At 32.4% G+C, this 25,873-nt stretch overlaps 1 protein-coding gene across 11 annotated transcripts in view; it reads left to right on the top strand.

The window, feature by feature from the left end:
- The window catches only part of LOC148613135 (dystrophin-like), a 236,455-nt gene that overhangs the window by 147,756 nt on the left and 62,826 nt on the right, over positions 1-25,873 (top strand). For 10 of the 11 annotated variants that reach the window (XM_088586300.1, XM_088586302.1, XM_088586301.1 and 7 more), the window contains 8 exons: positions 1,430-1,576; positions 2,499-2,687; positions 3,457-3,673; positions 5,418-5,620; positions 9,018-9,135; positions 9,477-9,685; positions 10,058-10,212; positions 12,335-12,524. In XM_088586300.1, coding sequence (XP_088442426.1) covers positions 1,430-1,576; positions 2,499-2,687; positions 3,457-3,673; positions 5,418-5,620; positions 9,018-9,135; positions 9,477-9,685; positions 10,058-10,212; positions 12,335-12,524 — 1,428 coding nt within the window. Of the gene's footprint in view, positions 1-1,429; positions 1,577-2,498; positions 2,688-3,456; positions 3,674-5,417; positions 5,621-6,990; positions 7,099-9,017; positions 9,136-9,476; positions 9,686-10,057; positions 10,213-12,334; positions 12,525-25,873 lie in introns of all 11 variants that reach the window. The other variant, XM_088586311.1, reaches the window with a different exon arrangement.

Here is a 25,873-nt window from a genome sequence, read left to right on the forward strand (position 1 = left end):
AGTGTTAATTACATCATTGGATGGACCACTTCCAAGTATAAAATTAATGGGTTGATAGACTTTGTCAATAAATGAATTTTTCTTCAAGCATTAAATATTGCAGTATTTTTTTTACACAAATTCAGGTTCTATAGTTATGAAATTTTCTCTTTTCTCATGAACATAAACATTCACTGCAGGAATGCAATCAAATTGATTAGATTACTTTATTATTGCAATATGATCAGCATTGGTAATTATGAAGCTTATTTGATTTGGTTTTTTAATGGCAGCAATGCAATGATGTAATTTTAATTAAAAACACAGTTAATTAGGTAATTAGTAAGGATTTCTTTGTTCATTACTGTTGTTGTGTAGATTTAACATGACTTAGACTGTTAACTTGGCTTAGTGACCATCATCTATGTTTATTCTATTTTTCTTAATGTACCAATCACAATATGAATGTACCGATCACTATATAAATCTACCAATCACTATATAAATGTACCAATCACTACATAAATGTACCATTTACAATATAAATGTACCAATCACAATATAAATGTACCAATCACTATAGAAATGTATCATTCACTATATAAATGTTAGGTTTTGATTTCTTAGTCCTGGGTTCATCTTTGTGGGAAATTGCACGACACAAAATTTTACACTTTGTTTTTACAGATTGAATAAGAAATTAATTCACATGTAATACATAATCCAGCTGAAAATCAAAAACATGAGAATATTCTTTGTAATCATAGAACATTAACTTTTGTTTATCAGAACATTCACCTATGTATAAAGATCCTTGTCAGTAAAGACCAGTCATAAACACAGTTACCTCTGTATAAAGATCCCTTGTCTGTTAGTATTGATAATTGATCAAAATTTCCATATTGATGATCATTGTGTTAACATCTACCAATGATCAATGATGGGTGTTCTGGGAGTTTGATAAGGATGAACCTTCAATGCCGTATTGCCAGAATGCCTCCATTACCAAGTTTGGATATTATTATGTCTTATGTAAATGCATGATATCATCATTAATACAGTCGCATGTTAATTTGATGACAGACAACCAATAGAATCGTCTAATGTTACGGTTAAAAATAGAACAACTGTCTGTCATCAGAAAGATAAAAATTCCGGTCAGACTAGAGAAAAGATGGCTTCCAAAAGAAGGATAAAGAAAAAATCTTCATATTTTATAAGACATGAACGAATCAATTTTGGTATCTTGAAATCAATCATCGAATCAATAAGCTCCCCAAACAACCGATAACTCAATGATCCCAATGATTAGTGCGCCTCTACTGTCTAAAGTGATCTTTTTATGAAACAGGTTGTTACAGAATAAGTTGTCCATGGAAACATTCACCTAATTTATCCTCCAGATGTTGTAGCCAGGAATAATTTATTGTTATAATTTTCTTTTTACAAGGATCGAGATGATGAGGTGGAGGCTCGTCAGCAGACACTAAATGCTGTTTTACGGAATGGACAGGCTATGCTCAAACAAGATGTTTCTGCAGAGGATAAAGATAATATTAAAAAAGACTTGGAAAATCTTCAATCAAGATTTGATACGGTAAATTATTGATATCAAAGGTTGGTAAATCTTGTGTATTGTCAAGTATGACCCACACAAAATAATGTGGGAAGTTAGGAAATCTTAGTTATGTTAAGTATGACCCACACAATATAATGTGGGAAGTTCAGATATCTTAGTTATGTTAAGTATGACCCACACAATATAATGTAGGAGCTTTGGGAAATAGAGAAAAAAGGGCTATATTCATATTGGGATCTGTAGTGAACTCATTTTGTAGGTAATATTTTTCAATCAAACATTAAGATAAAAACAATATTGCAGGACTCGTAATCACAAATCAGAGGGACATTAAATAATACACAAACTTGCAAAGTCAAGAGAATTCAGTTGAACTGTTTTGACTGAATTCCCCATTCTATGTATACAAAACTAGTATTCTTATTATACATATGTCCTTCTGAAAGATTTTGAGCTCATTTGAAAGTTGACAAAACAATTCTTGTTTATTTGAATCTGAATTAAAATAGCAGTCTTAAGGAGGTAATTCACTCATGTCAAAAATCCATAAAATCATGTCTAGAGTCCATGAATCATATCAGTCTGGTTTAAGTGAATAAGAGAAAATGTAAGGATAGGACAAATACCCTTTGTTTCTGTTTTCATGGTCTCACCATATTTATCCTATTTTTATGGTTGGGATACTCACACCATATTTATCCTATCTTCGTGGTTGGGATGGTCACACCATATTTATCCTGTCTTCATGGTTGATTGGTCACACCATAATTGGTAAATGTGTTTATCATATTAACTGATTTAATTTTGTACCAATTTACAACCAAATTAAATCTTTGAAAATGCATTTTGTATTTCTCACTGATTGTTAGTTTCTTAATTTGTCATTGAAGATATGAGGATTTTTTTGTATTAGCTGTGTAATGTGTAATATGTATTATAGGTTGTTAAAGATATTCCAGTCAATATAAAACTTACAGAGAACAGACTTCACAAGTTACGTACATTCCAACTAGAAATAGATGAAATACAATCATGGTTGTCATCAACGAGATTAATTTTAGAATCACAGCGAACACCAGGGTCGGCTACATCAGCTGAAGGAGATGATTCAGTTGTTGTTGATCCACAGGTAATTTATAGAACAAACATGATGGCCTGAACAGTTTTATGCTGTGGTATTTTTTGTCTCATCTAGTATCAAATTCCAGAAGGCTAGACTAATAGGTATCACATGAATGTCCTTGATAAAAAATTTTTGTTATATTTCAAAATTTACTACATCAGTTTGATATAAACTTCTTGTGCTAGATCAGTCATATTTGATAGATAGTTGCATTAACATGACAACATTACAGTTATATATCTGTATTATACACATGCCCCCATACTCTGAGTCAGAACAACTCATGTTAGGTCAAAGCTAGTAAGTTTATAGTTGAATTAGGATCACTACATTTCTTTTCCATATCTATTCAGTTTTTGACCACATGTCACTATGACATTTTAATTAACAGTGACCAATCTCTGTTTATATTGTTCTCTCTTATCAGTATTTGGAATCTTGAAATGCATGTCAGTTCTTTCATTGTGTTGAGCCCCAAAAACAAAATTGAAATATATTGCTGCTAGTCTCTGATAATCAATATGTACAGGATCCTCTGTATTCTGACATTTGTAAGATTGACGTTATTCATATTAATGTGTTCTAAACCTAAAGATTTTTTTATTTGTGCATAGGACATTGCTACAGGTACTTTTGAATATATCAGCATTCTGACAATTCTTCAGCTTTACCCAATCACATTTCGGAAAGAATAATTGACAAGACCATAGCTAAATACTGATAAATGAAATTTTTGAATGTATGTTTTGATATTTGTTATGTGTTTTGTTTGCAGACAACTAAGGAAGCTATAGAATCCAGAAGACAAAATGTTGAATATATAAATAGTGATTATGGAATTCTAATGGAAGAATGTGCAGAACAGGAAGTGATCATTCCAGATGCAATTCAGCAGCAAATCAATAATCTTAATTCTGATTGGGAGATAATCCAACAGTTGGCAACTGAACTTCGACCTGTCACAGAGGAAAAAATGGAAGTTATGTCCCAAGGTGAACTGAAAAATGTATTATATTAATGCTAAATAGATGAGGCTACTGGAATTTCTTAATTCCCAGGCCATATATGTTTGTTATTTTTAGGGGCTCATTACTCAGTTTTATGGCCATATTAATAAAACCTCTTTCATCATTTTGTCTGGTTAAGAGTGTTATAACCTCCCTCCCCTACCCTTCCCCACATGTTTTGGAAGCAATAAAACAATACAAAGTAATGTCTCCTTTATCAAAAAAAGGCCCAAGAACCAAAACATTGGCTTAAAAATGACCTGATAACGAGACACTAGCCCAAGATCCAAGACATTACTTCAAAATGACCCAAGAAGCAATACATTAGCTTAAAAATGGCCCAAGATCCAAGACATCAACTTTAAAATGGCTGAAGAACCAGAATGTTAGCTTAAAAATGGCCCAAGAACCAAAACATTGGCTTAAATAGGCCCAAGAACCAAAATATTAGCTTAAAATGGCCAAAGAACCAAGACATTGGCTTAAAAGTGACCTAATAACAAGACACTAGCCCAAGATCCAAGACATTAGCTTTAAAATGGCTGAAGAACCAAAACATCAGATTAAAAAGGCCTTTAAGTCTTGATTTGATATTGGCTAAAAAGTAGTTTTCAAAACTGATTTAGCTGTAAAATGACTCCCATTATAGATAATCCTATTCGATAGTGACTCCCATTATAGATAATTTCAGTGGACTTCAGTGACTTCCATTAGAGATAGTCCTATTGGACTGGTGTCTCCCATTTTAGATGATCCCATTGGACTGTTGACTCTATAGATAATCCCATTGAACCTTTGACTCGTTATAGAAAATCCCTTTGGACTGGTGACTCCCATTATAGATAATCCCATTGTACTGGTGACTCCTATTATAGATAATCCTATTGGAAAGCGACTCACATTACAGATAATTCCAATGGACTGGTGACTCCCATTATAGATAATCCCATTGGACTGGTGACTCCCATTATATATAATTCGTGGACTGGTTACTCCCAATTTAGTTGATCCCATTGGACTGGTAACTCCCATTATATATAATTCCAGTGGACTGGTTACTCCCAATTTAAATGATCCCATTGGACTGGTGACTCCCATTTAGATAATATCATTGGACTGTTGACTCATTATAGATAGTCCTATATTGGACTGGTGACTCCCATTTTAGATAATTCCAGTGGACTGGTGATTCCCATTGAATGGTTACTCCCAATATAGATAATTCCAGTGGACTTGCGACTCCCATTTTAGTTGATCACATTGGACTGTTGACTCATTATAGATAGTCCTATTGGACTGGTGACTCCCATCATAGATAGTCCTATTGGACTGATGACTCCCATTTTAGGTGATCCTATTGGACTGTTGACTCATTATAGATAATCCCATTGAACTGTTGACTCATTATAGATAATCCCTTTGGACTGGTGACTTTCATTATTATGATTAATCAATTATGGATTATACCTGGTTATTGCCATTGAAAAATATTTTAACTGAACTGACAACAAATAGTACTTAGATTTAATTATGAAGGAGGAATTATATTATATAAAAACTACCGCATGATATGAGAAACTGATTTCATTGATACAGTATTGAACATACATCCAGTTTAATTAAGTTGTTTTTGCAATCAATAGTTTATTTTTCTAATTTACACCTTCAAGATTATCTATGTGGTGTAATTAATGTTACTTGGCTTAGAATTGAAACAATCTTTTTTTAGTGAAAGCAGAAGCCTTGCATATTAAAAAAGTTTCTGTAGAAACAGTTCAAACTGAGAGCACCAAATCTTCCCAATGGCCAGATTTCGACAAGTCTATTGCAGAACTTCGAGATTGGTTGACTTTGTTGGAACGTATGCTTAAGTCACAGAGAGTCACAGTGGGTGATATTAAAGATATTGAAGATATGAAACAGAAAGAAATGGTAAGCTTGGTTTGAATTCTTCATCTTTAAAGCTTTTGTTTTGTCTGCAAAGTCCAGCTTCAAGTTAAGTTTGGTTGAACAAAAAACTATAGTTGATTTTTAGCTCACCAGGCCCAAAGTGCCATGTGAGCCATTGCCATCACTTGGCGTCAGTCATCATTGTTTATTATCTGTCCCCGGTAACATCTTCTCCTCTGAAATTACTTGACCAATTAAAAACCAAACCTGGTATGAATGTTCCTTAGGAAGTTCTGCATAGAATTGTTGTGGGGTCACTAAAAGTAAAACACAGGATCCAGGCAGAAATTTTTTGCCTATATCTAAAAATTTGTTAGGTTTAGCCTTATTCTTACATGGTGTAAAATGTTCAGCCTGATGGGATCTATCTATTTATGGTCAAATTTTCATGTTAATTTATTAAGCCATGTTGTAGTTATTGCCCTTTTTCAATATTTTTTCACAAATTTTAATGTTTTTTCTTTAAAACTCTCCTTCTCTTACAATACTGGACCAATTAGACCAAACTTGGTATGAGTGTTTCTAGGGGTATTGTGCATAGAACTGATCTGGGGATTTTTTATCTGTTGAAAAATATTGCTGATCTTACAAAAATAGAACATAGGGGTCAATCCGGAATATTTTGCATATATGTCTAAAACCATTAGTTTAGCCAAATTCTGATGGGGTAAAGGTGTTCTGTATGATGAGATCTATATGTGGTCAAATGTTTTAATTAATCTGCTCCACCATGTTGGAGTTATTGCCTTTTTTTTTTCCACATTTTATCACAATTTTTAATGTTATTTCTTTCAGAAATTTCTGGTCAGAATTCAGTGAAAATTGATATGATTGTTCCTTTGGTATGAACATTAGGAATTTTGTCTAAGAAAAAGCCATGGCCACTTTTACAAAAATAGTATGTTGGTTATCAATCCAGTTGAGCAATTCAGGCTCTTTAAAAACAACCTGTCTGTTGACAGATATATTACTATGGTACATTGCATGCTGGTTCATCAGTACATAAGTCCTTTGATAATTAAAAGTGCTTTGAGGGATTTTGATGATTTTTGCTGCAATTTTTGTTAAATATGGAGGAGCTCTTTTGCATTTTGCATTATTATATACTTTATCCCCAGAATTTTAGAACATGTAACACCAAAAATAGGGAGAGAATGGTGTTAGATGATGCATTATTTAGGACAGCTATTCATTAGGCAATTATTTAACTTTTTAATTTGATTTAATTTAATTTTGTTAAGTCTTTTACAATACCTGAAATGAAAGTTCTATCTTTTTTTTTTTGCACTAAACTGCTCATTTTTGTATATAAGCAGCTTGGACAATAACTGTGCATTTTTCTTTGCTGCTAGGAGGAGACAACTCCAATTGCTGCTATACAGCATGTGATTGCCTCCCTTGATTTTGATGATGTGCAAGCACTGATCTGTGATATTAACAATCAGCTTTTAAAGCTACAGGTGTGTCTCTTACAATGTCAGAATTACCTCCCCTTACATTGTGTATATTTCGTATTTAATATTGTAAATGGAAATAGATGACATTCAGTTCATTCAAAAAATTTATTTCAAAAGAGGAAAAAATAGTCTTTTAGGAACTTGGTCAATATCCTTTGGAATGTCAGGCTTCAGAAATTTCTAGAATGCCCTTTAAGATCAAGTTTAAATCTTAATTTTTTTCCTTAATGTAAGCCCAACCTATCAACCATTGATTTGTAAGTCTGACATTGTTGTTTTGTTCTAGCTTAAACTAACATATCGTTTGCTTTTGTTTAGTGATCGCTCTTCTCCTTGCATGCCTTCTAATGACAACTAAATCTACTCCTTCTTTGATTTGTAAAGGCAATATGCTGAAGTACATGACATTGTTATTGTACCCCACACAAACAATTTTCAGGAATCACCCCATCTTGTCTGTTGTACCCCACACAATGTTGAGGAATCACCCCGTCTTGTCTGTTGTACCCCTCCCAAACAGTGTTCAGGAATCACTCCATCTTGTCTGTTGTATCCAACACAAACACTGTTCAGGAATCACCCAGTCTTTCCTTCCATTTGTCTATCCACATATTATATTGCAACTCCTTTGAAGAAAGGTCATGGTTATATATTTGTTGAGGGATTTTAACTTCTTTTATTTTACAGATTTTAATTTTGTAAGTGCAACTCCTCATAAAATTGATGGATTTTGATAAATCCAATTTTTAGAAGGGTAGACATCATATGATAGATGTGCATGAAGGAGTATAATACCTGTACTACTCCTCAAAAGGGAGATAATTCAACTTCCATTTGAAGTCTTGTTATCTTAGTGAGTTTGCTCTTAGTATTTCTAGTTTATTCAGGGTTTTGTTTTAACAGTTTCAGGTTTTCATGGTTTGGTTCAGACAGGTTTCCCTCAAATTGATGTTTTGGTTAAGACGGGTTCCATTTTATTCAGGGATTTGTTTAGACATGTTATCTTATACAGGGACTGGTTAAGACAGGTTTTCCATTTATCCAGGTTGAGAAAGATAGTCCAATTATCCAGGAATTGGTTTAGACAGATTATTCATTTATCCAGGGATTGGTTTAGACAGGTTATCCATTCATCCAGTAATTTGTTTAGACAGGTTATTCATTTATCCTGGAATTGGTTTAGACAAGTTTTCCAATTATTCAGGGATTGATTTAGACAGGTTATCCATTTATCCAGGGATTAGTTTAGACAGGTTATCGGTTTATTCATAGCTTAGATAATGTCAGTGCTGTGCATGGAAATGCCCTGAACCTTATTGGATCAGATTTATTTCAATATGTTCTGTTCATTTTAGTGTTAAGTATTGTATAAAATCCTTTTGACCAAGCTTGGCTGAATATATAGGTATGTACATATGATATAGGTTTTATGAAGCTATGAACATTTGAAGAATGACAGTTTGGTCATGAATATAGATTTTGTTTGGGGCAAAATTCTACTCAATTTAATCTAATGTGCATGTTTGATAGGAAATTTGTACTATGTATGAGGTCTAAGAAATCTAAAAAGGTAGGAAACTGAAAAAAAATATATATATCTGAATTAGTTTAAACAAATTTATGCTTATTCTGTTTCTATTTTGCAATAACAAAGATTTATTTTAATTTTCAGCTGTTAAACCACACATTTAGTCATCAGAATAAAGGTACAAGATAGAGAGATATGGTCTCTGAACTGAATTTAATGTCAATAAAATGCAACCCCTTTTTTTATGTGCATATAGCTGGTAAGGCATCTACTCAACACTACAGGGTCATTTTGGCACAACTAATCAATTAATGAAAGTCTAAGTCCAAGGATATTTATATATGATCTTTAGCTTGGTGGTTAATTATGTCAGAATTGTATGTTTTAATTGCAGACAGTGCTACAAGATATGGCTACCAAGAGAGTACAGTTAGAGGATGTGCTGAGTACTGCTGAGGATCTTCAGAAACATGCAGTTGCTGAAGCAGAAAAACAGGGGCTAAAAGAAAGAGGTAAGTTGACAAGATGGTATAGATGATGTTTTGAGTACAGCTGAGGATCTTCAGAAGCATGCAATCAGTGAAGCAGAATGAAATGGGGCTTTAACAGAGATGAATGTTGACAAATTGATATAAGAGTTTTGTTAATTGGGGAACAATCCTATTTTGATTTTTTTTGTATAATATGCTCTGTGTTGTATATCAGTAATGTGTTGATAAATGCCATCAACTGTTTCTTATGGCTGTCTGCTCTTCAGATAACCAACTGTTTCTATGTACTGTCTTAGCTGTTCAGATAAAACTTTCGAACTCTTTTCACCCTCCCTTATTATTTTGTTCTTTTAACACTTCAGTTGACAAACTACGTGAACATTGGGAGCAAGCCTATGCCAGAGTTAACCAGAGGAAGAACCAGTTAGATGATATGTTGTTGGAGTGTCGCCAGTTTGACGAGATGTATGCAGAGTTCAACAGGTGGATCTCACAGATTGAGGATGAGTTAGACACGGGTAAAATTGATCCTAAAGCAGAAGACATTGATAAACAGATTGCAAAGCAGAAGGTATTAAGAAAATATATATAGGGGAATAAAATGGAAGAAAACAGAACAAATTGAGCAGAGTACTATGTATATATTATGTAAATAAAATATTTTTAATGGTTTACTATGATATTCTGCAATATTATTTCTCAAAAATCTACAAAAATTTGCAACACAAAAAATTTTAAAAATATGTTTAAAGTAAATAAATTTGTATCAATAACAATGAAAAATGTGTAAAATATTTCTTTAAAATTAATTATGTTATATCCTAAAAAGTATCATTTTGTAAATACGTTTTTAAGAAAACAAGATAAATTTTAGATCTTCCAGAATATTTAGTTCTGAAGAACAAATTCCTTTAGATTTGACTGCATATTACTTTGTGTCTAGTGGTTACAGACAGAAGTTGATGATAGACAGAAGATGATAGACAACCTGAAGAAAATGGCCAGTAAATTGATAGACGAATACAATCAAGAAGACACCAGTAATATGAAGCTACTACTAGAAAAAGCCATGAATAGATGGTCTTCATTGCTACATAGGTCTGTGTTTAATTGTTTATAAATAGCCATGAATAGATGGTCGTCATTGCTACATAGGTTAGTGTTTAATTGTTTATAAATAGCCACAAACAGATGGTCCTCATTGCTACAAAAGTCAGTGTTCAATTGTTTATAAATAGCCATGAATAGATGGTCTTCATTGCTACATAGGTTAGTGTTCAATTGTTTATAAATAGCCATGAATAGATGGTCCTCATTGCTACATAGGTCAGTGTTCAATTGTTTATAAATAGCCACAAACAGATGGTCCTCATTGCTACAAAAGTCAGTGTTCAATTGTTTATAAGTAGCCATGAATAGATGGGTCTCATTGCTACATAGGTCAGTGTTCAATTGTTTATAAATAGCCATAAATAGATGGTCTTCATTGCTACATAGGTTAGTGTTTAATTGTTTATAAATAGCCACAAACAGATGGTCCTCATTGCTACATAGGTCAGTGTTCAATTGTTTATAAGTAGCCATGAATAGATGGTCTTCATTGCTACATAGGTTAGTGTTCAATTGTTTATAAATAGCCATGAATAGATGGTCCTCATTGCTATCTAGGTCAGTGTTCAATTGTTTATAATTAAGTTTTTGACAAGTTTTCTGATTGGTTGGTTCCCTTCACTGTTCTTGAATCGTAAGCTCCATAAAGTTAGCTAATTACACAGACCTTTGTCAAGAAATTGTTAGCAAAACTTAACTAATTAAATATAATATGAGAGGATGCTACCCTCAATGTTGGTAAGGAACTTTTTTATTGCAAACCAATTTTAGGAGTTGTCGACCATAGCTTTTTTGCTTGGTTTCAGTCTTGTATACAAATTTTACATTTCTACATGGTTGACATTGATATGAAAAGATGGTCTTCTATGCTGCATCAGTGATTGTTTCATTTGTAACTGATAAAATCTATGAAAAAAGTTATCTTCATTGTTGTATGGAGTAGTATCTTGTCTGTTTATTGGTGTAGCTACAGTGACTAGATGAAATATGGATTGTCCCCCTATGCTTTACTATGTAATTGTCAGTATCCCACTATTTGTGAGTATTTTCATGATATAGCAGTAAAGAATTTGTAAGATAGTATCTGATTATAATTTGGTAATGTACTGTATGGTAAATTCTTGGTGTGAGGAAATCAATAACACCACAATTGCATAAGCACAATATAGTTAAAACTTAAAGTGGGAAACTTTGATAAATCATCCCAATAATTGTTTGTTTTTGCCAAATTAACCATAACAGTGTGATGAATAATAGGATAATTAATTGGAAAGAGTGAATAACCAAAATATGAAGTGCTGAAGAAAGCCTAGATTTAATGCATGTGTGAAACTTGTTCCAAGCACGAGTTAATTCTTAATACGTTCTTGGTACAAGTGATCAAATTTAGGTTATTCACAATAACTTACTGATTATTTTATTTATTATATAGATTTCCTCCAATATTCATCATTATTTTCAACATCAATTTAAAATTTTGTGAACGGCAAATTGATATTTGTGTTGTGACGTTTTGGTGGGAGAAAGGGCGAGAGTGAAATTACCAAATTTATTTAATTAATTTTATTTGTAATTATCCAAAGAAATTACACTGGGAACATTCAGTAAATCAGTGCTATATATACCCCCTGCTTTGGGTGAGGTATATATATACCCCTTGCTTTGGGAGAGGTATATATATATACCCCCTGCTTTGGGTGAGGTATATATATACCCCTTGCTTTGGGAGAGGTATATATATATACCCCCTGCTTTGGGTGAGATATATAGTGATGATGATGTTTGTCTGTCAATTTGTCTGCAGACACCTTTTTTATAGTTTTTTTAGGAACTACTTATCACAGCCACTTGATATTTTGACAGAAGCTTCGTATGACATTCCATTTCGGACACACATTTTGACCATAATTTATGGTCACTGTATCAGGGAGCAGGGGATATTTATTAGTCAGCTTTGCTTATGGTTTTTGTAATTTCTAAAAAGATCTTCAAAACTGACATAAAATCATTCTTTTTTTCAATGGTCATCATTATCCTTAACCATGTATATGTTCTGTATCAGTAGCTAGGCAGAGAAGTAGTCTTATTATTGATGTAAATCCTGTTTTAGGCTGGCATACAATATAAAGGTATTACAGACTAACAGAAACTCCCTACAGCAGGTAGATAGTACACTTGATGGATATATCAATTGGATGAAAGGTTTGGAGAACAGTTTCGCTCGTCTTGTCTCAGAAACCAGTAAACCTGGAGTACTGGAGAATGACGAATTGTGTAAAGAATATCTGGAACAGTTTAAGGTTGGTGTCAAATATGTAAAAGTCATCCAGTATTGAATTCAGTCTTTTATTTTTCAATTACACAAAAGATAAAATCCTATACTATTTTTAAAAATCATGAATAGAAGAGTAATTTCCCTGTATGCCACATGGATGATTGAATTCAAATTATTGAGGGTCTGAAAGGGTCAAGTAACAAGTACTTTAATGGTGTCCAGGGCTATCTGTGAATATATTTAATGGTGTCCAGGGCTCTCTGTAAATATATTTAAGGGTGTCCAGGCTCTCTGTGAATATATTTAATGGTGTCCAGGACTCTCTGTGAATATATTTAATGGTGTCCATGCTATCTATGAATATATTTAATGGTGTCCAGGACTATCTGTGAATATATTTAATGGTGTCCAGGGCTGTCTGTGAATATATTGAATGGTGTCCAGGCTATCTGTGAATATATTTAGTGGTGTCCAGGCTCTCTGTAAATATATTTAATGGTGTCCATGCTCTCTGTGAATATATTTAATGGTGTCCAGGGCTCTCTGTGAATATATTGAATGGTGTCCAGGCTATCTGTGAATATATTTAGTGGTGTCCAGGCTGTCTGTGAATATATTGAATGGTGTCCATGCTCTCTGTAAATATATTTAATGGTGTCCAGGGCTCTCTGTGAATATATTGAATGGTGTCCAGGCTATCTGTGAATATATTTAGTGGTGTCCAGTGGTGTCCAGGCTATCTGTGAATATATTTAGTGGTGTCCAGGCTATCTGTGAATATATTTAATGGTGTCCAGGGCTCTTTGTAAATATATTTAATAGTGTCCAGGCTCTCTGTGAATATATTTAATGGTGTCCAGGGCTCTCTGTGAATATATTTAATGGTGTCCAGTTTATCTGAATATATTTCTTTGAGATTGCACCACCAGATGACATTTAGAATGTGTAAAATTCTTAATCTATTAATATAAGATGGTTCATGATGAAATCATTAACTTGGCATCATCATTAAAGGCAGCAAGTGGCACTAAAGACAGAACTTAATATCTATTTGTTGTTGGCTGTAATGACAATGTCATGTCTGTCTGATGTCTACTTCCTGTATTGTATTATTGAAGGTACTAATCACCCTGTAATGACAATGTCATGTCTGTCTGATGTCTACTTCCTGTATTGTATTATTGAAGGTGCTAATCACCCTGTAATGACAGGAAATTAATCTTGGTGTCGCTTTCCAGGTGCATTGTGGGTAAAATTCTAATAGGAGTAATACTTCGTTAATATTGAAAATAATTCAATGATATAAGATTTATTGATGTTTAAAGATGGAATTTTCAAAGAACATTAGCTCAAGAAAACTGAAAAAAAAATGAACAAATCATGAAAGCAATATTTAAAAATGATTTGTGCCAAATCAAAATGATTACTTATAATAAAAAATAACTTGAAAACTATGCATATTCAGTGGAATTATGATATGAAAACTAAGTACATTAATTAGCTATAATAACCTGAAAACTAATTTACACTTAGTGGGTAAAATCAATACAATGTAGGTGGAACCTGTAAGAGAACAAAGTTGAATATTGGCATTTTTTTTAAGAATAATTGTACCTTTTACAGTTTTAGCTAGGGTTATTATTTTACTTCACAGCTTTAAAAAACTTTATTTGAAGTGATTTGTTAAAGAAATGAAACCCTTTATTACTAGTTGCCATCTGCTTATGTTATCCATTTAGTTTATCAGTATATCTTCCTTAGGTTAACTGAAATCAGGCTCTCGGTACAGTTCTAAGGTGTATTGATTACCAGTATGAGAACTTATTCCTCTATAATAACCTGAAAACTTAGTATACTCAAAGGCTATGATAACCTGAAAGTTAAGTATACTCAGTTGCTTTGGTAACCTGAAAACTAAGTACACTCATTTGGTAAAAATAACCTGAAAACTCAATGGGTAATAAATTAAGTACACTCAGAGGGTAAAAATGTAAACAGACACATTAAAGGATAAAATTTACTGTTAGATTATTATGTTGGATTATCTTCCCTTAAGCTTGCAAAGAGTTAAATTATGGGAACTAAGATTCTAGTGGAAATCAAAATAATGTAATCCAGGGACAAAGACATGGAAAACAGACAAACACAACAAAGAACATATAATAAATAAAGTAATACATACAAAGTAACAAAAGTAAATGAGCAACTCGGACTCCACTAAAAATTGGGAGCATGGACCATGTACACCGGTAGGGTAAGCTACCTCTACTTTTGTGGAAACACCGGCCAAGTTGCTCATAAAAGGTCAAGTCTGGGGTAGACATAAAAGGAAAACTATCTCGATGAAAACAAACATCTTCTATCATACACAGCTGCAATTTGTGGCAAATAGTTTTGTAAAATTCATCGGTCAGTTTCTGAGGAGTTTTGCTTAAGTTGTCAGTGAATATACTCTACTACAAATATCGTAACCATGTAAAAACAGCTTCATAACCAATGGGAATATTTCCCAGCAAAGTTTGGTGGCCTATCTCTTGTGTAAATTTATAATCAACCTAAGAATATTTTTTTTCATAGAAATTGACTTTAGTTTGACATCATGTCAGTTACTTTAAAACATCAGACTCATGTGTTTACCATGGGATTAAGTTTACTTATCTGATGGATGGTTTGAGAAGATATATAATGAATGTTTCTGCAATGATTTTATTTTGTAGCACAAGTTTCTAAGCTGCATAAAAGTAATAGAATTAAAACATGGATGTCATTCAATACTTAAATTTTCATACTGCATTTATTTAAAACTTTAGTTGCTTTGCTCAGTAAATCAGGAAGATTTTAAGTCTTCTAATTTTGTTTCTATAGATTGCCTAGAGATTGCTCACATTAAGTGAGATTTGTCCCCATTTCACAGTAAATGATTCCCCCTGAGGAATTTAGCCTATACTATCAGCTTATGTTGACCCCATGTTGATCATTATGTCTCCCCTTTCTAATCCTTTTCAGTCTTTCTTTTTGTCTAATTGTACAGTAAATGTCTCCTCCTTCTAATACTTTTTGGTCTATCTTTCTGCCTGTTTGTACAGTAAATAGTCAGCACAACTTAGAGTAGAATTCCATGATACTTTGTAGGTGTTAATAACCGTATTTTGTAGTTCACCACAAAATTTTGAGTTTCGTTGGAGTTATGCAGAATTGGGAGACTTACATTTTGGAACATAGTTTTAGGGAGAATTCAGACTAACATTTTGGAACATGGTTTTAGGGAGACACATATATTATTTTTCTTTCACACAATGGATATGAAGGGTTAAATCACATTGTTTTGTTTTTTTTTTAATTTTATTTCAGCCATTATGAACTTATGACACAGCATTACGTAAAACTTCTGACCAAACAAATATTTATACTCTGAAATAAGATGGCTGTGCAATTGATTATAATCTGAAACAATATAAAAATATTTGTAAGGCATTGAAAATCCCATATTTATACAAGATCTACAAATTTATTGTTTTTTTTCATAATTTGACAAGTTATAATTTTTGACAGCTTAGACTATAAATACAATTCTGCATTTGAAACACATGACAAGTCCTATACTAACGAAGTTACATATTTTTTGGAGTTACTATTCTAATAGCTTATTCTGTAATTATCCTTGGTTCCTTGGATTAGACACTTTCATGTTTGTAAAACCATTTATGTCATTTTTCAGAGGAAAGTAATTGATTTGAATACATTCTCTTGGCATTTTCTAATGCATTAATTCCATGTTAAGAACATTGTTTTTGAACTGAGTTTAATGTCACCAAGTAAAACTCTGTCTTTTATTTGTGGGGTAAATTTGAATTCAGACCACGTAGGGGGCTTCCATTACTGCCAAGTAACTCTCATGTTTCATGAAGATTGAGCTTTTAGATTGAAAGTTCTAAAATCACAAAGTGAATTATAGGAGTTGATCCAGTCTGCATGTTTTGATAGATAGAATAATAATGAAGAACTTGGTTAAGGTTGAAACAAAATACTTTTTTCTTCTTCTGATGGCTTGTTTATAGATTTTTCACTAATGGTATACATGTATATACTGAATTAGGTAAACTCTCTCGCGTAGCACTGATGGTACACATGTGTCTACTGAATTGGATGAACCATCTTGTGTAGCACTGATGGTATAAATGTATCTACTGAATTGGGTAAACTATCTTGTGTGTCACTGATGGTATGTATACATGTATTTACTGAATCAGGTAAACTCTCGTGTATCATTGATGGCACACATGTATATACTGAATCGGGTAAATTATCTTGTGTATCACTGAGGATATACATGTATATAATGAATCGGTTAAACTCTCTATTGTAGCACTGATGGTACACATGTATACACTGAATCTGGTAAACCTAATTACTGAGCTTAGAATAGATTCTTTATCAAGTCCAATTATTATGATCTGTTTACAGTGTTCTAGAACTTTCAAAATTTTAGGTTTACACAGGAAAAGTCTAAATGATGATTAACTTTTCCACACTTGGATCTCCCTTTCCATACTTAAATAATTATTTTAAAAAAATGAGTTTTCTACTTTCCAAAGGAAAAATGGGGCATAATTAAGAACTTTCCCACATGAAGATTACACTTGCCCCAGGTGATGGGAATCCTAGGACACTCAAGTTAACTGTTGTTTATTTAGTTTACATGATGTTTAATTTCAGAAGTAAAACCTGTGGAAAGGTTAATAAGTTCAATGTAAAATACGAGAAAATCGTGACTAATTATTGCTTTAAATTATTATAAGACTGAATAATTATCCTTATTACACTTTAACAAAATAATTATTCAAATAAAAACTTCATTTACCTAAAACAGATTGGTTTCTGTATGATGGATTTTGCATTTAGAATGAGTTACCAATATTTAGTTAACGGTTAAATTGTTGTCCTATTCACATTGAGTAATAGTATTAATTAGTCAATAAAGATGATTTTTACATCAGAACAGTTGGTATTCATCAAACCTTTCAATTGACTTGTCTTTCAAAATGATGCAATTTCTGACAAATCAGGGATTTTTTATAACTGATATCTATTTCTGAGACAACACTTTTGACAGGATTCGGAAGAAACTACCGAGTTTTGATGTCTCACCAGATGTCACATTATAACTTTAGTGACAGTATAGGAAACATTGGTTAGATTTCTTCGTGGTTTGAATCTAATCTCTAATTGTTTATTATGCATTTAGCGGAGTGGTTTGGACACAAATATAATTGCTGGTTTTGTTTTGTTCAGCAGTATCCTGTTGCTCTCAATTATAGCATCGTAATACATAATAATCCATCTTTTACCAAGATATTTGAAACCATTAGGGAGTGAATTCATGTATCTTTAGGAAAAGGAAGTGAAGTACCTGACAGAATGCCACTAAGTTGATACCTGTTGCTCAATTGTTACCAGTGGTCAGAGACGAGAATATTTTCTAAGTGAAGTGTGATTCTTAGAATATAAAGTTTTGATTGAAAAAAAGGACATTATTTGAGGTTTTTGATTAAGTACAGGACATAGATATTTAAGGATACTGTTATTAATAGATTTATCATTCAAATCAGATCAAACAAATGTTTACAGATAGGTGTAAATGAAAGTGAATTGACTTCTGCTGTTAAAATTACATTATGTGAGAAAATGTGGGACATGAACTTTAACCCTGGCTATTAGTACTTATAGTACTTGTTGATTCTGTTCTAACTGATAATATGTTGTAAGAAGTGTGATAGCACTAATAAACACCATTTAACTCCACGGCTTGTAGATACATGTAGTGTACTTCTTGTTTAGATTATTACATCTGTTACAATTTTGATCAAAATAATTGGTTAAGAAACTGTTCCTGTAGAATATACAATATATCCTGATAGAAACTGTGTTTTCTAGATAATGACCTTTGATGGAAACTGTTCCAATGAAAGTGCATGACAACAAACCTTGTTAAAACCAGAACACAAGTGTAATGACAAAAAAATTGTAAATGTTGATTTATATAGTGTTAGTGCTGTTGCAATTAAACTAAAAACTACTTGTACCATGGATTACCATTTTTAAATTCAAAATTGATGAATGAAGCTAATGAGGAAATCAGTGATGTTTGCATAATGTTCAGCTTACATAATTGGCTGAAATAGTTTCACACTTTTGGTCCCATTTTAAAGTTCTATGATTACTGTAATGAGTAGAATGTGCATGCCTAATAATGTACCCATATTGTATCCTGTATTGCCAGTATGGAGATGACTCTCTATATTTTACTTGTCTCAGAAGAGTATGGATTTGAAAATTCTGGAAGAAATATATTGGGAAGAAGTAAAACTGTTTGAGGTAGCTATACTTATTATTTTACAGAGGTAAATAAGCTGAATTAAGTAATAAATATTTAAATAGTACTTCTTTCATTGTAAATGTATGTATTTTTCTGGATACTTTTGTTTAAAGTACAAGATAATATTGTGACTGAGACTATGTTTACTTTTATGTGATAACCATATGTTCAAAATGTCCAAAAGATGTGCTGTGTAGTGTAACAAATTTAATATGTGCTGTTGATATTTTGGGGCCAGTTGCCTATTGTTTTGAGGGTTTCCTCATCCTTCATTAAAGACCAAAAGGTGGCCGTGGGCTAACATTTTCATCCCAGTGTGGTTGTTGTCTCTTTGACATATGCACCATGCCTATTCTGGTTATATGACTAGTTCTGAACGTTTTATTATTATGTAAAGCAGGTTAGGTGTTGTTTCTTGATAATCAACTCTATTGGTGCTGATTGGATTCTGTCATTATGATACTTTGTAATCCCTGTCCAATTAATCAACTGGTAAAACAAACAGTAAAATATACTAAGTATTGGTTACCCATAAATAAAGATTGGAGTGTAAATAACACTGTCAAACAGTCCTATCCATATATCTTTGGACATCGCCCCTCCTTCACACACTCTTGAATTGCATTTCTTTATTCAACATGTTTCTTTTTGTGACAAACTGCTATGGTAGGGATGGTTTGGAAATAACATAGAAACCTGTTTCAAAACATTGGTTTTAGTCAGTTTTATATTTTATTATATCCCCTGCATTGAAGTGGGAGAAGTATAGTGATCATGGTGTCCATCCTTATCTCTTTGTCTTTCAGTCCTTCATCCATCCACAGTTACTTGATTACAGATTTCACTGCAACTATTGGTCACAGTTACTTGTTTACAGATTTCTCTGAAACTACTGATTACAGTTACTTGATTACAGATTTCACTGCAACTATTGGTCACAGTTACTTGATTACAGATTTCTCTGAAACTACTGATTACAGTTACTTGATTACAGATTTTTCTGCAACTACTGGTCACAGTTACGTGATTTTTTGGCAGAAACTTTTAGGTATAATGTAGCATTGGACTTGACCATATTGTTTCTGTGTGGGGTACTTCTATGAACAGTTGTTGATTTAGGTAACCAATAAGCATTGGGTTTGTCTTGTGGTGGAAACGTATCATTCTGATTTAGAATTGTAGAAAGTTGTTAATACAATTTTGATAAAGTGTTATTTTCTATCAATATTTTAATTAATTGTTAAGAGCATCTCCTCGTGTGGATTAAAAGTGTGAGATATGAAAGTTTATTGCTGGAATCTATCATAAAATTGGGAAAACAATTATTTTCGAGATCTTTTTTAAAAAAGTGGTGTGATATAGCTCTTATCTTTGAAATATTTTATTGAGAAACAATGGTCTGAAGTCTAAAAAAAACTTCGGTAAGGTTTCAAATGTTAAAATACTTAAGAAGTGATAAAGCATGGTTTTAGTAGCATTTTAATTTATCTCAGGACTTTTTTGTCCCCAGTGATTTTTTACACTCCATTTGAAAGGCAATATATGTAAGTATATTTGGTATGGTTTTAATTTTTTGATTCTAGAAATTCATTAAATCTTTAATAGGTTAAAAAATCATATCTATGTCCTGTACTTAATCAAAAACCTCAAATTTGTAATCAAAATATGCCACAATTTATTATATGTGATTGAAACCATTTTCTTCCATTCTGAGTTGGTGATTAAAAATGAATGTGGTACACTGATTAAATTTCAGTGATTTACTGTCATTTTATATTTTCTAAGTTTTCTACAGATTTAATTGGTAAGTGATTGCCCTTTGGCCAATTCCTGATTTAAAATACTTTTCAACTCTCTATGGTAAAATTATGATTTTAACATGCTCCCTGTTTAAAATCTCAATTTCCCATATCCAGTGAAGAAAATAATTGAATTCATTACTGAAGGAGTTGTCTCTCAAACACAAATCTGTTGAAAGCACATCACTTTCTAATTTAACTTATATGTCTCTGGAACAGAAATCTATTAATAGTACATCACGTTCTAATTTAACTTTTCTGCTTCAAATCTAATAAAGACTAATTTTGGATGCCCCAGTCATTAAATATTCTTTGTTCTATAAACCTATCCCTCTAACCATTATTTTAAAACTCTAAAAATGGATTTAAAATTTCAAAATGTTTTTGAAAATTACTGGAAGAAAAATTCAATGAAAAAATTACTTGATTAAAGACTGAGAGGTTTCTTGTCAGTGAAATCTGCGTAGAAATCAAGTTAGATAAATGGTGTTTGGATTTGAAGGTGATCAATAAAGTTCTGAGTTTTTAACACTGGTGAATCAGAAAGTAAATGGATTTTTTATATGCTCCTAAATGTGGTCATAAATAGCAATTAGAATAACATCTTTGGTAAAAGGTTATTTCATACAAAGAAGTCACTGAATTGTTTTTTTATTTTATTTTTTTTTTTTTTTACATTTTTTCCTTGAAATGTACATTTAAGCTTCCATAATAATCGTTTGTTATAATTGAGCATCTATGGCTTTCTCTGTGTGATGATCATGAAACAATCCTAAATAAATGTACACATTAGGAAAACTTGTCACATTGGCTGTTATAAATGTACCCATGTGAAAAAGGGGCATTGTATTGGAAGGCTGTCGGTAGTGGATACATAGCATTTGTTGGTCATTGAATGATTAATCAGGGTGATATGTTCCTTGGGTGAAAGTGAAGATTTTTTGTATTTTATTGGATTTATTGAAAGTCGATGGAGTTTAAGTACTTAAGGAAACATGCATTGGTAGTTTCTATGCTATCTTGTTGATAATTCAGTTTCAATTGTGATGAATGCCGTAGGATATAAAATTATTGGAATCTGTCAAATGGAGCACACACATTACAAAGCAGAAATGTAAACAATTGTTTTCTGTCGCTGGTATGCTAGACGTTCTTTCTAAGAACAATTGGGAATTGGAAACTGATTCATTTAAAAATATCATACTAGTGTTATATAGTAAAGTGCAAGTATGCAAATACATGATAGCACATTAATTTTTAGGATTGTGTTCAATTTCTAATGGAAAATGGATGAGAGGTATCCTTGCGGAAGTCAGTATTATATTTCGCCTAAAAACAGTCGTAGACTAATGTCACCAAAACATTCACCTAGATCATTATCGCTATCACCAAGGATTAATAAACCAAGGAGACGGGTCTATTTTCAGGTGTGTAGATTCCATTAATTAAAAGGGAAATCTTGTATCACAATACTATTAGGAAAAGCTAGTGTTTAAAAAAGTTTATGTAGTATATTGAATTATAAGGGAGTAAATTTTCATATTTCTTACTGAAGACTGTGTTATGATAATCACTCATAAAGCAAATTTTTTCTGTATTCCTGTCATTTTAGAGTTTTCTGTATGTGTGAATTTGTTAGTGTTAATTTCTAAACGAACAACTTACATCACTTGTTTTACAGTTAGAACAAAGTTGATGGTATATAGGAATCATTCGTTTTGTTCACATTTCTCCTTATGGGAATATTGTTATTGTAAAGAATACTACAGTAAAGCAGGTTTGGTCATGACTCAGTTTTTGTCTTTATTGAATGACTTGTGATGTACCATGGATCTTAATCCCGAATGGGAAGATTCGGAATTGATTTTATATACGATGAGGACATAACTTTTTGTAGGTTTAAACTGGTCTGGAGCTGGTATGTCAGTTAACTGCTAGTAGTCCTTTATGCCTTTGTGTAATGAATAATCAGTTTCTATGTTTCTGTTTTAACAAGGGACCTTTTGATTTTTAGGTATGTTTGATTGTGTAGTATTTTTTGGCCACATTTGTAAGGGGGTTGTGATCATGCCAAAGTAATTTAATCCCACCACATTTTTTGTGCCGGTCACAAGTCAGGAATTTTTGGCCTCTGTAAGTATTGATTTGTTTTCACTTTCAGTTTACTTTTATGTTCCTGGAGTATGTACCAATATACTTCACTGTATCTGTGTATATTACTTTTATGTTGCTGGAGTATATACCAATATACTTCACTGTACCCATGTATAATATTTGTTTGTTTCCAGAGTATATACCAATATACTTCACTGTACCTGTGTATAATACTTTTATATTGCTGATGTATGTAGGGGCAACTATATCACTGTACCTATGTATAATCTTTTTTGGGGGCCAGCTTCATCCTGTCCAGTGGTGTGAAGGTTTCCATGTTGTTCATTGAAAACCTATGGGTGGCCTTGAGCTAAAATTTTTCATCCTGATGGAGTTGTTTTTGACATCCATTCTCATTATACGGGTACCAGAATATGTCAGTTTTTGGGTATTATAATTACCACAACATGTAAGTTTTGGGTATAAAACCACAGGATGTCAGCTTTTTAGTACATGTATATATGTCACAGAATGTCAGTTTTTGAGTTATTTTCTAAAACCTGATTCTAATGTCACTTCAATGTCAATGACATTGATTCTTGATGTGGAAAAATAATCAGAAATACTGTCAATGTCAAAAAATGTTTCCATCAGCACCAAAGCACTCAAGCAGTCAGACCTAATTGCATTCTCCATTTCCAGGCCTTGGATTGCTTCCGCTGTTCGTCCGACAATTTCCTGTTCTGAAAATTTAATAACTAGCATGTTCATCACTATTATTCACTGTGGTATTACACTGTAGATTTGAAATTGATTGGATATTGATTTCATCAGGCGTTATTTTTGCAAATTACATGTTTTTTTTTTGTCAATTAAGCAGCTTTATTTTTTTATATGTAAAGTTACAATGGAACTGTTTGAATCCTTCCAAATTTTGGAGTGAATATGACAGGTCACTGATTAAACATTTTATTGACCTATTATAATTCTATCAGACAGCATTCTTGAATTATCAGACTGTACATGGTAGATTCCATTGTACATGTATAAAAATTAATATAAAGTCATTGTAAAGACATTGAGTATTTGTTTAGTATACAAGGTTACCCGTTTGCTGTTCTGCAGACGTAAGATTGTTCCATGTGATAGGTTACCCGTTCGCTGTTCTACAGATGTAAGATTGTTCCGTGTGATAGGTTACCTGTTTGCTGTTTTGCAGATGTAAGATTGTTCCGTGTGATAGGTTACCCGTTTGCTGTTCTGCAGATGTAAGATTGTTCCGTGTGATAGGTTACCCGTTTGCTGTTCTGCAGATGTAAGATTGTTCCGTGTGATAGGTTACCCGTTCGCTGTTCTGCAGATGTAAGATTGTTTCGTGTGATAGGTTATCCGTTTGCTGTTCTGCAGATGTAAGATTGTTCCGTGTGATAGGTTACCTGTTTGCTGTTCTGCAGATGTAAGATTGTTCCGTGTGATAGGTTACCCGTTCGCTGTTCTGCAGATGTAAGATTGTTCCGTGTGATAGGGTACCCGTTTGGTGTTCTGTAAATGTACGATTTAGACAGGAAATTTACTGTGCATTTGAAATTAATTGTACTTTCATGTTTTTTTTTTGTTTTTTTTTTTTTGTGCTCTTAATTATTCCATGTTTTTATACTACATAAGAATGAATAAGGATTATTAAAACTATTTAATTACACTTATGGTTGTAATTAGCTGTAACATTTTTAGTCCAGATTATTGTTGCATCTTTGAAGGATTGGTTATTAGTCGAGATTATTGTGGCATCTGTGAAGGCATGGCTATTAGTCCATATTATCTTGGAGTCTGTGAAGGCATGGTTATTTGTTAACATTATCTTGGAATTTGTAGAGGCATGATAATTAGTCCAGATTATCCTGGGATCTGCAAAGGCATGGTTATTAGCCCAGATTATCATGGCATCTGCAAAGGCATGATAATTAGTCCAAATTACTGTGGCATCTGTGAAGGCATGATTATTAATCAGATTATTGTGGCATCTGCGAAGGCTTGGTTATGACATTTTGACTTTAACTCTGATACCACTTTCAATGTGTCTTACTTTATCGCTGTGATTTTTTTTAGGCAGACAGCTGTCAATTAGGATTACATAATGCTAGATTTCAGTTGTCTGTAAACTTTAGTCCAAAGATGATGCTAAATGGTTTAAAACCTATACATGGGCCAAGATTTGTATTGGATGTTCTAATCACCATAATTAATCTGACTTCCTGATATTTTTGGGGTTTTTTTTGGTAAAAAATGTCATTTAAAGTTATCATTTGAATCCACAGAGATTGTAGATCATACATTTGAGGTTGAATATTTGTTATCTTTTGGTAGAATTTAACTTCTTTGCTCAGACAAATCATCAGTTACAAGAAAATATAGGAAGAAGATTTGATAATAGTTAATAATGATAAAGATTGAAATATCCCCAAGAAAGATCATCATATTTGGTCTGAAACCTGCCAATAACAGATAATGTAATCTTTCTCTAACTGATGTTTATTTGGGAAAAATAATTAATTGCTACAGTTAGGATTTACAATAAATAGCAACATTACTAGGCATTTTTTGTTGTAGGATCCAATTATTTTGAAGGGAGAACTTGCAATAGGAAAATATAAAGATAACGATTTATCCAATCAATGTCCTAGCAGTAATAAAACTGAGAGAGAATAAGTTAATACACATAGTCAAATCAGTTAAATGAAGATTGTTTACAAGTTAATACACATAGTCAAATCAGTTAAATGAAGATTGTTTACAAGTAAATACACGCAGTCAAATCAGTTAAATGAAGATTGTTTACAAGTAAATACACATAGTCAAATCAGTTAAATGAAGATTGTTTACAAGTAAATACACGCAGTCAAATCAGTTAAATGAAGATTGTTTACAAGTAAATACACACAGTCAAATCAGTTAAATGAAGTTAATACAGACAGTCAAATGAAGTTTAGGTAATGCTTGCTCACTTTTCACATGTATAAATTACATGCAGTTGCTGCAGGTTTAGTGTTTGGATGTTCATGCTTCAGTGGGTTCAGACATGTGTATGTCAGGTCTTGGGCCCTAAAC

This window comes from Perna viridis, chromosome 6 (genome assembly GCF_037379345.1).
Source record: "Perna viridis isolate PV_CMFRI_1.1 ecotype Kerala chromosome 6, ASM3737934v1, whole genome shotgun sequence".
In the NCBI taxonomy this organism is placed as follows: domain Eukaryota; kingdom Metazoa; phylum Mollusca; class Bivalvia; order Mytilida; family Mytilidae; genus Perna; species Perna viridis.